General features: G+C 38.4%; 1 protein-coding gene across 3 annotated transcripts in view; it reads left to right on the forward strand.

Annotated features, from left to right (window-relative positions):
• Positions 1-17,421, forward strand: part of Atad2 (ATPase family AAA domain containing 2) — a 47,214-nt gene that overhangs the window by 21,247 nt on the left and 8,546 nt on the right. For all 3 annotated transcript variants that reach the window (XM_048358780.1, XM_048358781.1, XM_048358782.1), the window contains exons 14-22: positions 986-1,145; positions 1,886-1,976; positions 2,936-3,250; positions 3,575-3,707; positions 4,011-4,197; positions 5,112-5,297; positions 12,905-13,040; positions 16,062-16,258; positions 17,216-17,375. In XM_048358780.1, the coding sequence (XP_048214737.1) occupies positions 986-1,145; positions 1,886-1,976; positions 2,936-3,250; positions 3,575-3,707; positions 4,011-4,197; positions 5,112-5,297; positions 12,905-13,040; positions 16,062-16,258; positions 17,216-17,375 (1,565 nt within the window). The remainder of the gene's footprint in view (positions 1-985; positions 1,146-1,885; positions 1,977-2,935; positions 3,251-3,574; positions 3,708-4,010; positions 4,198-5,111; positions 5,298-12,904; positions 13,041-16,061; positions 16,259-17,215; positions 17,376-17,421) is intronic.

A 17,421-nucleotide genomic window follows, 5' to 3' on the forward strand; every position in this document is an offset into this window, starting at 1 on the left:
GGATTTGAACTCTGGGCCTGGGCTCTCTCCCTGAGCTCTTTGGCTCAAGGCTAGCTCTCTTCCACTTGAGCCACAGTACCACTCTGGTTTTCTGATGGCTAATTAGAGATAATAGTCTCATGGACTTTCCTGCTTGGGCTGGCTTTGAACTGCGATCTGCAGATCTCAGCCTTCTTAGTAGCTAGGATTACAGACATGAGCCACTGGCCCCTAGTCCCTAAATAGTTTTTAAGTGCTGGTTACAAAAGACTTCATCATGGCACAAACTAATACCCACGAGCCAGTTGAGGTAAGACACATAAAATGAGTGAGGCAGGCCAATGGTAAGAATACATCTGTGGTGAGGAATATGAGTGTGTCATAGTAGTGCAAAAGCACAGCCAGATATCTCTTGCTCCAACCTTTATTGATATGCAGAAAATGAGACTTAAATAAATTTTCTTTCTCAATTTTATACTTTTGTTACCAGGGCTTGAATTTAGTACTTCTCATTCTCACTCATCTTTTTTCAGAGCCAGTGCTCTCTACCACTTGAACCACTCCTGGTTCTGGCTTTTTGCCAGTTAATTGGAGAATCTTCAGGACTTTTCTACCTGGGCTGGTTTTGAACCACAAGCCTCAGATCTCAGCCACCTTTGTAAGCTAGGAATATAGGTATAAGCCAGCAGTGCCCAGCCTGTGCTCGGATATTTTTGGCTTTAATTTTTAGGTAGGACCTTACACTTTTGCATGGGATTGGCCTGGGACCTCAATTCTCCTACCTATGCTTCCTACATAGCTGAGATTACAGCTATCTACTCCCCATCCTAGTTTGTTAAGATGTGTTCTTATTTTTTGCCCTGGTGCCCTCAGATCACAATGCCAATCTCTGGGCACTTATCGCCATATCTGGTGCATATTACTGAATGATACACTGATATATTTATCATATTACTGAATGATATAATCTATGTTCACAGTACTAATCTTTTTTTTTTACTTTTAGTTCCATTGTTTCCACCCTGTTAGCTCTCATGGATGGTTTGGACAGCAGAGGTGAAGTTGTGGTCATTGGTGCTACCAACAGATTAGATTCCATAGACCCTGCTTTACGGAGGCCTGGACGCTTTGACAGAGAATTTCTTTTTAGCCTCCCTGATAAAGATGTAAGAATTAGCAACATTCACATTTTTACTACGTTGCTCTGTATCTTTAATAAGTCAGTAACAATGAAAATTTGAAAATCCTTGACTCAAATAGGGTTAATTTTTTCAAGTATGATGCTCCCTAAAATTACTCTTAAAATTCATTAAAATTAAAAAATAATTTTATTTGTTTTTTGTTTGCGTGGTACTGAGGAATTGAACCCTTGAACCCAGGGCCTCTGCATGGTAGGCAAGTACTCTACCATTAAGCCATATTCCCAGCCTCCCTTTAAATTCATTTAAGAACAGCCTTGCCATGTTGTTGGTTTTGCATCCATGGCTTTAATGAACTACTGCCATTTTGTCAGGTTTGACATTTTCCTGAAACCTATCATATAATTCTAACCAGTTATGTTAAAGCAGTGCAAAGTTTTTGAAAACCTTAAAAGAAAATTTGGGTTGAGCTGTTAATATTCTTTCATAATAATTGATATGATCTATTGTGAATATTTCAGCAGTAAATTTTTCTATTTGTATTTATGATGATCACTTGGATGCTATGAATATAAACCTTTTTAAAAGGGAAATTTCTTAATTCCAGATACATCTTGTTTTCTCTCAATTTCATTATGTCACACTTCTGTTTACATAAGTATTAATTAAAATTTTTAGATAATCTAAAGTAGTTTAGTTGAAATTACAATAATTTGAATAATACCTTATTGTTAGGTACAAAAAGTTGAAATTGTTTTTATTCATAGGCTCGGAAAGAGATTCTAAAGATTCACACAAGGGATTGGAATCCCAAACCACTGGACATGTTTCTAGAAGAACTAGCCGAAAACTGTGTTGGTAAACAATTGTTTTATGCAGTTAAAAGAAATGTTATAGTCCTTTCAAGGATAGAATAAGTTGTAGTCTTGCAAAATCATGTTTAGGAAGATACAGTGTTGGCCAGACATTATGGCATGTAATCTCTGCACTGGGGACACAAAGCAGGAGGATCACAAGTTCATGGCCAGCCTAAACTACATAGTGAAACCTTGTCAGAAGAGAGTCAGGTGTCAGTGGCTCATGCCTGTAATCCTTACTACTTAAGAGGCTGAGATCTGAGGGTGGCAGTTTGAAGCTAGCCTGGGACAAATCCAAGAAACTTCTCTCTAACCAGCAAAAGGCTGGACCTCGTGGTGTGGCTCGAAGTGTGAGTTCATGTTCCAGTACTATCACCAAAAAAAACCCCAAAAGATCTCTCCTATAGATAGGTAGATTGATTTAGAGATGTAAAGATAACAGATTGTTTTGTACCTCTTTATTTGTAACATCTCTTTAACAGCAAAGTCTGTATATTTAATACCTATTTTGACATATTAGCCATTGGGCAAATTAAAGAGCAATATTGACAGTAATAATAACCATCCTTTACTGACCAATTATATTTCTTGAGTTATCTTAAATTTCCTATGTAATTCCATGCAGTTTTCACAGTAATCCTGTGGATTAGCATTATTTTCAGATGAAGGAATACATACAAGACTCTTTCTCAAAGATTAAATAGTAAATGACAAACTAGAAGTTGGACTTAGTCTAATTTGAAAACTCTTGCTCTTAACCCTTATACCATTCTTGCTTGCATATTTCACTCAAGTTGATTGATTTGATGATGGGTATTACCACTATATAAGCTTTCTGCCTAAAGACATTTCAGTCTTCTCCTAAATATTTTACTGCTGAGTTAAATTTTTTAATCATGACTGTTATTTGAGATTTTAGTATATTGACTTTTGTTTTTGTCTTCTGGGTGCTTTGGATAGGATACTGTGGTGCAGATATTAAGTCAGTGTGTGCTGAAGCTGCTTTATGTGCTCTACGTCGACGCTACCCACAGATCTATACCACTAGTGAGAAGCTACAGTTGGACCTCTCTTCAATTAATATCTCAGCTAAGGATTTTGAGGTAGCCATGCAAAAGATGATACCAGCCTCCCAGAGAGCTGTGACATCACCTGGGCAGGCTCTCTCTGCCATCGTGAAACCTCTCCTGCACAGTACTGTCCACAAGATCTTAGAGGCCCTACAGAGAGTATTTCCACATGCCGGAATTGGAGCAGATAAAACATTAGACTCAGGTATAAACTGGTTTCACCACTAGAAGTTAGTTTGCATAAACAGTAAATCTGATTTTTTTATGCTGCTCCTTTCAGAGAAACATTGAATTAACACTTGTTAAACATCAGTATTTGTTTAATTATGACTAAAAAACAAAGTTATATTTATGTGAGTCCTTTGAAGGAAAGTTACTTCACACTTTGGTATTTCAGGTTTGAGATACACTTATTTTTACTTGATAATCGAAACTATACAAGTATTTTTTATTTCTTAAAAGATATTTCAGTGAAATACTTCCTGATATGTATAATGAAAAGTTACAAACACAATCTTCCATTCTGTAGGTGTTTCTTGTCCGTTGCTAGAAAGTGACCTGGCATACAGCGATGACGACGTTCCATCAGTATATGAAAATGGACTTTCTCAAAAATCCTATAATAAGGCCAAAGACAATTTTAATTTTCTTCATTTGAATAGGTATGTTTTTTTTGTGGAAGTGAGTATTTTGGTGTGTGAATTCACTAAAATAAGTGTGATTTGGTTGACAAGGCTAAAGGTACTTAACCAGTCTGGTTTTTCATTTAAAAGATCAAAAATGTGTAATTGCATTTGTCACTATACAAAAGTAGTTCTAAAAATCTATGGAGATAGTTACCAGAAACTATTGAAAGATGTTATCATTGGCTTATTATATAGGTAAGACTTAAGGAGATTCTTAATTGGTAAGTTAGTGAAAACATTTAAACTGATATTCTGAGACATAGCCTATTATTCTTTCAGAAATGCCTGCTACCAACCTATGTCTTTTCGTCCAAGAATGCTGATAGTCGGGGAACCAGGATTTGGGCAGGGGTCACACTTGGCACCTGCTGTTATCCATGCTTTGGAAAAATTTACTGTGTATACATTAGACATCCCTGTTCTTTTTGGAGTCAGTGCCATATCCCCTGAAGAAACATGTGCCCAGGTAAATTTGTGGTTTGTTAAATAAGCCATAAGCTAAAGTAGTCTTCCGGAGACAAAAGACTTGAATTACATTGCTCTTTGCATTGCCTTATTAAAAGTATTTCTGAGTTGGTTGACAAAGTTAAAAGTTAATTATGCATAATAACTGCATAATTCTGCTACAAGAAAGAACTGTGCATAATTGCCAAGTCATTAAAGAGTGTAGGTTTAAACCCCATGTCTGCCTGATATCTGTGACCTTAAGGGGGTTATTAAATCACTGTGTCTCATTTTCCTCATTTGCAAGATAGAGATAATTAAACGAGTAAAGTACTTTAAAGAAGAACTGCTCCTTATTGAGTACTCAGATGTTTTGTTGCAGATGTTACTGTTACTGTTACTGTTGCAGAATTTATACTTAATTTTTATTTTATTTTATTTTATTTTTTGTCCGTCATGGAGTTTGAACTCAGAACCTGGGCACTGTCCCCGAACTCTTTTGCCCAAGGATAGCACTCTACCACTTTGAGCCACAGGGCCAGTTTCAGGTTTTGAGTGGTTAATTGAAGATGAGTCTCACCAGACTTTTCTGCCTGGCTGGCTTTGAACTGTGTTCCTCAGATCTCAGCCTTCTGAATAGCTAGGATTATAGGCAGCAATATAAACTTTTTTAAAGATTGATTTGATTTGTTTAATTAGCCATAATGGAATACTTTCCTATAGTTCTTAAGCTGTTTTCTAGCTGCTTGAAGCATTTGTTTTTCCAAAAGCAAATTAAACACTTAAAAACAAGCTTATTAGATTTAGGGGGAAGAATTATTTTTAAAATTAAGGGTTTTATATTATAATTGTAGAAAGTTAAAACTTTTTTTTTCCAGACTACTGGAGCAAGTAATACCAATGTACTCTGATGTCTTTCTCTTGTACTTTATATAGATGATTCGTGAAGCAAAGAGAACAGCACCAAGCATTGTGTACATTCCACACATCCATTTGTGGTGGGATATAGTTGGACTAACTCTCAAAGCCACATTTACTGCATTATTGCAGAATATTCCTTCATTTGCTCCAGTTTTACTACTTGCAACTTCTGACAAACCCCATTCTGCTCTGCCAGAAGAGGTAATTCGTGGGGGAGGAAGAATTATTGTCCTTTAAAAAGAGTTGCTAAGGCCACACATGGTAGTATATAACTATAATCCCAGCACTTGAGAATCAAGGACTAGAAAATTATAAATTTGAGGTCATCTGTAGCTGCATCGTGAATTCTAGTCCCGCTTAGGGTATATTGTGAAACCCTGTCTCAAAAACAGTCATAAATAGGGGTTGGGAATATTTCCTAGTGGCAAGAGTGCTTGCCTTGAATACATGAAGCCCTGGGTTCAATTCCTCAGCACCACATATACAGAAAGGCCGGAAGTGGCGCTGTGGCTCAAGTTGACATAGTGCTAACCTTGATCAAAAAGAAGCCAGGGACAGTGCTCAGGACAAGTTCAAGCCCCAGGACTGGCCAAAAAAAAAAAGAAAAGTCACGAATAGGAAAAAAAGTTATTTGTATTAAAGTAACAACTTACTGTAAAATTTCAACTGCTACAAGTGAGATGTTAGCAGTGATAAGAAAATGCCTGCCCCTCCCCCTGCCAGCACTGGAGCTCACACTCAGGCTTTCATTCTTTTTTTTTTTTTTTTAATTTAATTGAACACAAATTTTTTGACAAGGTGTTGTGCAAAAAGGGTACAGTTACATAGTAGGGCAGTGTGTACATTTCTTGTGCTATCTTACACCCTGTTTTTCTTTGCCTTCCCTAGGTCAGGTAGACATATACAATATACAATGTATCAAGAACATATACAGTAGCCATGTGGCCACACCCAAGAAAGTTCGCCTAGGGCTTTAAATGTAATGTCGATATTAGACAATATGTCAACAGTAGTCTTATATGAACGTACATACATAGCTTTTGAGCTATTGTATTCCCCTGAGAGGTCAATTTTTGACCTTTATATGTTGAGTAATTGTTTGGTTTTAGTTACATACTGTTGGGTCGCTGCCCCAATCCTGTGGGGAATACTATTTGACAAGCAGTTTTTGGTTTCACAGACTTGGTCTCTACTGTCTCTCCGTCTCCCTTTGTTAACAGTCATATATCAGGGAGATCATGCCCCTTTGTTTTCTGTGTTCTAGGCTTGTCTCGCTCAACATTATTTGTTCGAGTTCTGACCATTTCCCTGCGAATAACAATATTTCACCATTCCTAATCGCTATGTAGTATTCCATTGTGTATAAGTACCATATTTTTTGGATCCATTCGTCTGTGGAGGGGCATCTGGGTTGTTTCCATATTTTGGCTATTGTGAATTGTGCCGCGATAAACATGGAAGTACAAATATCTTTTTGATATCTTGGGGTTTGCTGTTTAGGATAGATTCAGGCTTTCATTCTTGCTCAGCCTTTTTTTTTTTTTTTTGCTTTGCTTGTGGTTGGTATTCTACCACTTGAGCCACCCTCTAGTTCTAGCTTTTTGCTGATTTATTGGAAATAAGAGTCTCAGATTTTTCTGACCAAGCAATTTTTGAACCATAATCCTCAGACCTCAGTTTTCTGAGTAGCTGGAATTACAGACATGAGCTGCCAGCACAACTGCCAGGAAAAGTTTCTTATCAGATATACTATTGCTAATTGGCATATGTGCTTCTAGGGTGGGATGATAGGTGTGTAGTAAAGAAAATGTATGAATTGTTTCTTTCATCAAACGTATACTGTTGTGCTTTGTTCGCTTATTAGTATGTCTTCTGGCTGTGAATATTGCTTGGTGATAGATCACATGCCTACCACTATAAGGGGTCTGGGGTTCTAGCAGCAACCTCCCCAAAACTTGCATATTTTTCAGTACTTAAGTCTCCATTTAAGTACAGAATGCCTCTTTCATTGTCTTGATGTATTGTAATTTCTTAAACCAAGTCCTTATTGGTAGGTATTGGCTGTTTTCCATATATTTTTCTGAGCTGCTACAGTGAGCATCCTTGTTTTTTTAGTCTTTATAAACATTATTACATAGATTTTAGCTTTAAGCTGATGAAAAAGCATACACTTTCATTTTCATTTTGGTCCTGGGGCTGGAACTCAGGGTCTGGACACTGTGTCCTGAGCTTCTGTATTAAAGGCTAGCACCCTAACACTTCAGCCACAGGTCCATTTCTGGCTTTTGGGTGGCTAATTGGAGGTAAGAGTCTTAGAAACTTTTCTACCCTGGCTAACTTCAAACCATAATCCTCAAATCTCAGCCTCCTGAGTAGCTAGGAGTACAGGAATAAGTCATTGGTGCCCAGCTTACATTTACAATTTTGAATATACTCGAGTACTTATATAGTATAAAAACTACTGATAGTAAGATAGCATTCATGCTTTTTCTGCTTGGGATACTCTTTATTATTCTCTGGTGTGGTCCTTTATTTTTCTGATCAAATACCATCTCAGAGGTTTGGAGTTTTTTTTTGTTTGTTTGTTTTTGCCAGTCCTGAGCCTTGAACTCAGGGCCTGAGCACTGTCCCTGAGCTGCTTTTTGCTCAAGTCTAACGCTCTACCCCTTGAGCCATAGCACCACTTCCAGCCTTTTCTGTTTATGTGGTAATGAGGAATTGAACCCAGGGCTTCATGCATGCTAGGCAAGCACTCTACCACTAAGCCACATTCCCAGCCCTCAGAGGTCTTTTCTTAATCACCCTTTCTCAGTTACAACAACAGATCTTGTACACATCACTTAAATTTCCATTCCTTGCTTTATTTTTTCACTGCTTACCATTTGTTATTAATCTTTTTGTCCTAGCAGATTACACAGTACAGTTTATGAAGTCATAAACTTTTTCTCTACTTCTGTTTTTTTTTTTTAATGATGGGAGTTTTCTCTTGTTTTCATTTTAATTAATCTTTTAAAAGGTAAGGTTTTGCTATGTTGTTCAAGCCAGCCCAACTCCAATCTCCTGAGCTTGAGCCATCTACCTTGACCTCCCAAGTAGCTAGGCCTACAGGCACATGGCTATTCTCAGCTTGTGTATTTTCTTTTCTTTTTTTTTTTGCCAGTCCTGGGGCTTGGACTCAGGGCCTGAGCACTGTCCCTGGCTTCTTTTTGGCTCAAGGTTAGCACTCTGCCACTTGAGCCACAGCGCCACTTTTGGCCATTTTCTGTATAGTTGGTGCTGGGGAATTGAACCCAGGGCTTCATGTATATGAGGCAAGCACTCTTGCTACTAGGCCATCTCCTCAGCCCTCATATATTTTCTTTTAAAGAATTCATCAAGTGTTATTTTTCATATGCTCAAAAAAATTGGTTTGTAATTTTAGAGCATTAGAAAGATTTGGGTACTAACTAGTTAAAGAAATACCTTTTTAGTACTCTTAGGCATGGTTGTAAATCGTGTACTTACTTTAAGGGGAGACAGAAATGTATTAAAAAATACTTGTGCCAGGGTGCTGGTGGTTCACACCTGTAATCCTAGCTATTCATGAGGCTGAGATATGAGGATCACTGTTTGAAGCCAGTCCAAGAGGGAAAGTCTATGAGACTTTTATCTCCAATTAACCACCAGAAAACCAGAAGTGGTGCTGTGGTTCAAAGTGGTAGAGCAGTAGCCTTGAGTGAAAGAGCCCAGGGACAGCACCCAGCTCCCAAGTTCAAGCCCCACGACCGACCAAAAATAAATAACTAAATAAAAAATTATTTGTCCTGGGGAAAAACCTGGTTATGAACTTTTACTACAATCAAAGTAGGGGTCACAGTGTTAAATAGAATCAAGTATGATCTCACTGATAAGATACTCTGGACCAAAAAAAAAAGTTAAAAACTGGCTGGGCACTAATGGCTCATACCTATATTCCCAGCTTCTCAAAAGACTAAGATCAAAGTTCAAAACAAAACAGAACCAGTCCCAATAGCCAGTCCAAGAGATTCAAGTGGTAGAGTACCAGCCATGAAGAAAACATTAAGTGACAAGTTGAGGCACAGAGTTCCAAGCCTCAATTCTGACACACACAAAAATTGGACCTAAAAAAGTAAGGTAGTATACTGTTTGATTACCTGAATATCTAACTAAAAGAAAGTCCCTGGTCAGAGGCCCTGAGACAGTACTGAATCTGCAAGGCCAGAGTTGCTAGTGCAGTTTGTGAGAGAGGCAGGGTGAGAAGAAATGAGGCCAAGAGGTTATCAAGGGACCAGGCTTTGTTTAAATAATTGATAGTGAAACTTGAAAGTTTAATAAGCAAGGAGAAATGATCACTGAGTGTATATTATAGCCTTTGAGTGTAGTGGCTGCGTTTCTAGCTTTTGAATGTAGTGGTTACGTTTCTAGTCTTAATTATCTAGTTCTTTAAAAGAAAAATTGTACAAAGGTGACCAGATTAACTTCCTCTATTGCTATCTACCTCTTTGTTAAACAGTTTTAGTGGATTACATTATGCCATCTTCATACATATGACACATGTTCTTCAATATTCATTACCCATTATTTTCTCTTGTCTCCTCTTCCTTTGTTATCCTCCTTCATACAATCCTAGAAATACATATGTTAGGCTTAAAATTCTATACATGTGAGAAAATATGTTATATTTGCCCATCTGAACCTAGCTGGTTTTGCTTAACATGATCTCCAAATGTATCCGTTTTCATGCAGATGAAATAATTTCATTCTGGGACTGCGACTCTTGCCTAGTGCTTGCCTCATATACATAAAGCTCTAGGTTTGATTCCTCAGCACCACATATATAGAAAAGGCTAGAGGTGGCGCTGTGGCTCAAGTTGGCAGGGTGCTAGCCTTGAGCAAAAAGAAGCCAGGGACAGTCCTCCTCAGGCCCTGAGTTTATGCCCCAGGACTGCAAAAAAATAAAAAATGCATTCTTTGTGGTTGAAAAACCACTCCATTATTCCTGGATACCATATGTTATTTATCAGTTCATCAGTTGGGCACTTTGATTCCATGTCTTTACTATAGTGAATAATGCTGCAATAAACAGGATATGTCTTACATTCCTTCAGATACATTCTCAAAAGTGGATCATATGGTAGGTAGATCTTTTTTTTTTTTTTTTTTTGGCCAGTCCTGGGCCTTAGACTCAGGGCCTGAGCACTGTCCCTGGCTTCTTCCCGCTCAAGGCTAGCACTCTGCCACTTGAGCCACAGCGCCGCTTCTGGCCGTTTTCTGTATATGTGGTGCTGGGGAATCGAACCTAGGGCCTCGCGCCGCTCAAGTGGCAGAGTGCTAGCCTTGAGCAAAAAGAAGCCAGGGACAGTGCTCAGGCCCTGAGTCCAAGGCCCAGGACTGGCCACAAAAAAGGAACCTTTATGTTGATTTCCATAGTGTTTGCACAAGTTTACCTCACTACACACAGTGTATAAGGGTTTCTTCCTTCCCCCCAAGCCCTATAGTCAAGGAGCCAAGAAAAATCTGTTAGACCATCTCTTTAAAAGTATCTGTTACAGGGCTGAGAATGTGGCATAGTAGTAGTGCTTGCCTAGCTTGCACAAAGCTCAGGGTTTGATTCTCCAGTACCATATAAACAGAAAAAGCCAGAAATGGTGCTGCGGCTCAAGTGGTAGAGTGCTAGCCTTGAGCAAAAGAAGCCCAAGGACAGTGCTAGGGCCCTGAGTTCAAGCCCCAGGACTGGGGGGTGGGATGGGGGGGAGACTGTTAGATCCTCTCTGGAAAGAGCAGAACTAGAAGCATGGTAGAATGCAAAAGAGAGCATGAGGCTCTTAAGTTCAAACCCTAGTACCACAGATGCTCTTTATAGCCAGCAATATTGAACATTTCTTTGTGTGTCTATTGACCATACTTTTTTGAGAAGTGTCTGATCATTTTATTGGCCCATTTATTGTTGGTTTATTGTTTAATTTATGAATTGTTGATTCTTGGAATTTTGTGTTTTGAGGCCTTTCTATATTCTAGTTAGCAATTCCTTATCAAATGAGTAGCTAGCAAAGATTTTCTCCCATTCTTTAGGCTGTCTGTCTCATCATTCTAGTGACTTTTTACTTTGCAAAAGCTTTTCTAGAAACTTCTTTATAGCCTTTCCTGTATGTGGTTATGCCACTTATTTTGAAACATTTTGTAAACAATTTTTTTGTTAGCTCAGACTCTCTTAATAAGAAAGTTCAGTTTAGTTTGATGATCTCATTTCTTAATCTCTTATTTCCCACATAGCATATAGAGCTTCTCTCTGGTATCTCTTTGTAGTGACAAATCTGTGTTTTTGAATACTCTTTGTTTGTTCATTTTTATTTCCACTCTGACACAACCTTCTTTACATTAAACATTTCTTCTATGATATGACATTTGTTAGAATCCATGTGCATGCACGTGTGTGCTGGGGCTGGAAATTGGAGTCTGTGCACTGTCCCTTAGCTTTCTCTGCTCAAAGCTGTTGCTTTAGCACTTAAGCCACAGCTGCTCCTCTGGCTTTGTGGTGGTTACTTGAAGGTAAGAATCTCATGGACTTTTCCTGCCATCCTCAGTTCTGTCTCTTGAGTAGCTAAAATTAAAGGCCTTAGCCACCAACATCCCCAAACCCTTCAAATACAATATAATCATGCCAGTCATTCTTTTTTTTATTACTAATTAAATTTTATTGACAAGGTGTTGTGCAAATGGGGTACAGTTACATAATGTAGTGAGTACATTTCTTGTGATCTGTTACACCCTCATTTTTCTTTCCCTTCCCTAGTTCAGGTAGGCATATATGCAATATCCAGTGTACCAAAATCATATATAGTAACCACGTAGGGTATGCCAAAGGAAACTCACCTAGAACATTAAACAATAGAATCCTCCTGTGTCCTTCTCTTGGAGTTCTTTTTGCTTATCCTCATCTTATATGATCATGTGTACACAGCTGTTGAGCTATTGTGATCCACTGATGGGTCTATCCTAGATCTTTTTATGTTTGTTTTAGATAGATAATATAAAGTCGCTGATCCAAACATATGAAAATACATTTGAAAAGAAGTTTGTTACTTGCAGACCTGGTTTCTACTGTCCCCCCTTGCCCCCCCCCGAAACAGTCATATATCTAGGAGACCATGCCTCTGTGTTCTCCATGTCAGTCATTCTTTTTTTTTTTTTTTTTTTGCCAGTCTTGGAGCTTGAACTCAGGGTCTGAGCACTGTCCCTGGCCTCTTCGTTCAAGGCTAGCACTCTACCACTTGAGTCACAGCGCCACTTCTGGCCTTTTCTATATATGTGGTGCTGAGGAATCAAACCCAGGTCTTCATGTATATGAGGCAAGCACTCTTGCCACTAGGCCATGTTCCCAGCCCCCATGCCAGTCATTCTTGAGTCTTTAGGAAGACCCTGTGTTGTTATTTACCCGTTACACACATAGTTTATTCATAAATTCAGAATGCTTTAAAAGATTAAGAAAACTGTTGCTTTATTATTATTTTTTTAATACCTGGTTTGTTGACTTAAAATAATTATTTGATATATAAAACCAACTTTTCATGATGTCAGTATAAATGGTAAAAAAAAAATAATAACCCATCAAATACATATTCAGAGAAACTAGGATTTCTGAACTGTCCTATTGGGTATTACAGCAGACATTTTCAGTATACTAAGGCAAACCACGTTACTTTATGTTAAATTTTTCATTAATCTGTTCCACTAAATGGTTGATATCCCCATATGTGTAATACTACATATAGGTATATATGGTATGTTTTTCATTTGTTTTCCTTAAGGTACAAGAATTGTTCATCCATGATTATGGAGAGGTTTTTCATGTCCAGTTACCAGGTAAAGAAGAAAGAACAAAGTTTTTTGAAGATTTAATTCTCAAACAAGCTGCCAAGGCTCCTATATCGAAAAAGAAAGCAGGTTAGTCGCCTTTCTAAAAGCTAATAATAAAGTGTATGTATGCACACATGCATGTATATGCCCATTCTAAAGCTTGAACCCCAGGTCTGGGGGCTGTCACTGACCATTCTTTTTTAATTTTTTTTGTCAGTCATGGGGCTTGAACCTCAGGGTCTGGATACTGTCCCTGAACTTGTGCATTTACAACTACCACTTTACCACTTTGAGCCACAGCGCCACTTCCAGTTATCTAATAGTTAATTGGAGATACAAGTCTCAAGGACTTTCCTACCTAGGATTCCATCCATGATCCTCAGATCTCAGCCTCCTGAGTAGCTAGGATGGTAGATGTGAGCCACTGGAACCTGGCTTTGCTGAGCTTTTTGTTCAAAGCAAGCACTTTGCCACTTGAGCCATAACTCCACTTCTAGCTTTCTGGTGGTTAATTGGAGATAAGAGTTTCAAGGACTTCAAAGCGTGCCTAGGCTGGCTTTTAACCATAATCCTTAAAACTCAGCCTAATGAGGAACTAAAGTAACAGGCATGAGCCACTAAGTATCCAAGCCATAATAAAAAAGAGAGATTAAAATGTCAGATATCATGAGCTCAAAACTTCAATCATACAGTTGGTTTATCAGCTGCTTTAAAAAAAAAATCCATTCTTCCTGTTAAAATGATGTTTTTTCATTTTTAAATATATTTTATTTAAGTAGTTGTACAAAAGGGTTTCAATTCACCAAATCTGTTTCTAAATACAATGCATTTTGATCAGTGTCATTCCTTCCATTGTTCTCTATGCTAACCCTACATATTCCCTCCATCTTCATGGCTCCATTTTCATATATGTACATTGAATATTGGCTACATTCACCCACCCTTATTATCTCTATTCATATGCCATCCCCCTCTTGATAACACCCCCCCCCAAAAAAAAAAAAACATGTATACATATACCACATTTTGTAGATCTATTGTCTATTGAATGGCATCTGGGCTGTTTCTATAACTTTAGGATTCCTTTTCTCCACATCCCTGCCAGCACTTGTTCATGTTCTTGATGATGGCCATTCTTAATGAGTTAAGTTGAAATTTCAGCACTTTTAAACTTGCATTTCCTTTATAGCCAGAGATGTTGAATATTTCCTCATGTGTTTATTGATCATTCTTCTGAAAAGTCTCTGTTTACCTCCTTTACCCATTTCTTGGGTTATTGTTTCATTAGGGGTTGCATTGAGGTTCTATTTTTGTGGGGTGTTGGGGGATTGGTCATGGGGCTTGAGCTCAGGACCTGTGCACTGTCCCTGATCTCTTTATTTCAATACTAACACTCTACCACTTTGAACTATGACACCACTTAGGGTTTTGAGTGGCTATTTGGAGATAAGAGTCTCACCAACTTTCCTGCCTGGGCTGGCTTCAAACCTAGACCTTAGATCTCATCCTCTTGTGTAGCTAGGATTATAGGTGTGAGCCACCACTTATATTGAAGTTCATGAGGCACACCAAGTATTTGGTGGGATAGCCCCAGTCTACCCTTAAGCTCATTTTCTCTCTCTCTCTCTCTCTCTCTCTCTCTCTCTCTCTCTCTCTCTCTCTCTCTCTCTCTCTCTCTCTCTCTCTCTCTCTCTCCTCTCTCTCTCTCCCCCCTCCCTCTCCCCCCCTCCCCCGTGTGTGTGTATACATACGTGTTATGTGCATACAGGCATTTGCTAGTGCTTGAACCAGGCTTGAGCCCTGCTTCATGCTCTCCCATGGGTTGTTCATTCAAGACTAGTGCTCTTATCACTTAGTTAATTGGAAATTAGAATCTCACAAGCTTTCCTGCCTTGCCTGGTTTTTGAACTAGTCTTGAGATCTCAGCTACCTAAGTAGCTAGGATTATAGGCATGAGACACCTGTATCTAGCTTATATCCTTCATTTTTGTGTAAATTTCTACATAACTTTTTCATACTACTGATCTTGAAAATGATGTATTTAATGTCTTAGAACTCCCTTGATAAATTGTCACCTTCTTGGTGCAGATCTATTATCCTTTTTAAACTCAGTACTCAAGATATCCATCTAAAGAAAATTAAACTATTTGAAATTTATCACTAGTTCAAAAACCAGTAAAGAGCTTGCTTTCTTGTAGTTATAATACTCAGATACAATTAAAAGTTTTTTGGAGTTGGAGGTGTGGCTCAGTTGGTAGGGCACTAGCCATTGAGCAAAACCATCAGGTACTGAGTTCAAGTAATGGTCTCTGACCTAAAAAAAAAATTTTTTTTTTTTACTAGGTTCTAATCTTAAAATGTACCAGAGGGGGCTGGGAATGTGCCTTAGTGGTAGAGTGCTTGCCTACCACGCATGAAGGCCCTGGATTCAATTCCTTACTACCACATAAACAGAAAAAGCCAGAAGTGGCACTGTGGCTCACGTGGTAGAGTGCTAGCCTTGAACAAAAGAAACTTCCCACCAACAGTATAATAGGATTCCTCTTCCCACACCCCTGCCAGCACTTGTTCATGTTCTTGATGATGGCCATTCTTAATGGGGTGAGATGACATTTCAACACTTTTAAACTTGCATTTCCTTTATAGCCAGAGATGTTCCTCGTGTGTTTATTGGTAATTCTTACTACTGAGAAGTCTCTTTTTGCCTCCTTTACCCATTTCTTCACTGGGTTATTGAGATTCTTTAGGGATTGCATTGAGGTTCTATTGTTTTTTGTGGGGAGCTGGGGGGTTGGTCATAGGGCTTGAACTCAGGCCCTGTGCACTGTCCCTGAGCTCTTTATCTCAATGCTAACACTCTTGCCACTTTGAACCAACAAAAGATAGTGCCCAAGCCATGAGTTCAAGCCCCAGGACCGTCCAAAAAAACAATGTACCAGAGGTATATGACTTGGAGGAATTAGCATTCCAAATTATCAGTCACTTTCTGGAAAATATTTATTCGGTAGTAGAAAAAAACAATGATGCTTTTATAGTCTTGAATTCCTGGCAGATACAAACATTACCCTGAGAGTTTACCAGAATTTAACTAAAAATCTTTATGTAAAGTTTTGCAGGCCTTAGAGGTACTCCCAGTAGCACCACCACCTGAACCAAAACCACTGACTGAAGAAGAACTAAAACGACTAGAAGAGCAAGAAGAAGATACATTTAGAGAACTGAGGATTTTCTTAAGAAATGTCACACACAGGCTTGCCATTGACAAACGATTCCGAGCATTTACTAAGCCTGTTGACCCCGATGAGGTATTGATTTAATCTTTGGCATACGTGTGTTCTAAGCCATAATCCTTCAGAATCAGAATATTTGAGTAGTTCATACTATGAACTTGTTTTCTATATGGAAAGTTTGTGTTGAATTCATGTTCACTAATGTCAAGACTTGAAGAGCTATTGAGTATATATATATATATATATATATATATATATATATATTCCTACTGAGAAAATAGACAGTTAGCCTTTTTCCACCCAACCCAAACATTCTAAAGGTAAAATTGAGAATGTCTTAATGCCATGTGCCAGTACTGCATGTGCCAATACTGTGACCTGCACAGTTGGCATTTAGCCAGAGTCAGGGACTTGGAATGTAGCACAGACTGTTCTGGAACATGCCCTGGAGCTCAGGCTCACCTCTGATGAAGGATCCTCTTGCTTTGCCTCAACTTTCTAGGGAGATTGTAGGCATGTGACCTGGTGCATGATAGAAAGTCTGTTCTTGTCTCTTAAGTTGAGAGTGATGGATAGATGGCATTTAAATGAGGAAAAGCATTTCAAAAGATGTCTTTCACGGGCTGGGATTGTGGCCTAGAGGCAAGAGTGCTTGCCTCATATACATGAAGCTCTAGGTTTGATTCCTTGGTACCACATATACAGAAAATGGCCAGAAGTGGCGCTGTGGCTCAAGTAGCAGAGTGCTAGCCTTGAGCAAAAAGAAGCCAGGGACAGTGCTCAGGCCCTAAGTCCAAGGCCCAGGACTGGCAAAAAAAAAAAAAGTTCTTCAAAAGATGTTAATGGAAAATTAGCTGCACAGGGAAAGGTGTAAATGTAAAACAAGCTGATTTTGATAGAGCCAAAAGTTTTATATTTATAAAGTAGTCTTATTTCTTATTTTTTATTCCTTGTATTTCTTGGAAGAAACTTGAAGAACATTTTTTAATGCTAATATTAATTTAGTGATCTGGTCACTTGTTTGAATTTTAGGTTCCAGATTATGTCACTGTGATAAAGGAGCCAATGGACCTTTCATCTATGATTAGTAAAATTGATCTACACAAGTATCTGACTGTGAAAGACTATTTGAGAGATATTGATCTAATCTGTAGTAACGCTTTAGAATACAATCCAGATAGAGATCCTGGAGGTGAGCATTAATGTATTTTGCTTCTGTTGCTGGTGTTTTTATATAA

The sequence above is a fragment of the Perognathus longimembris genome, chromosome 12, assembly GCF_023159225.1.
Source record: "Perognathus longimembris pacificus isolate PPM17 chromosome 12, ASM2315922v1, whole genome shotgun sequence".
Taxonomy (NCBI): domain Eukaryota; kingdom Metazoa; phylum Chordata; class Mammalia; order Rodentia; family Heteromyidae; genus Perognathus; species Perognathus longimembris.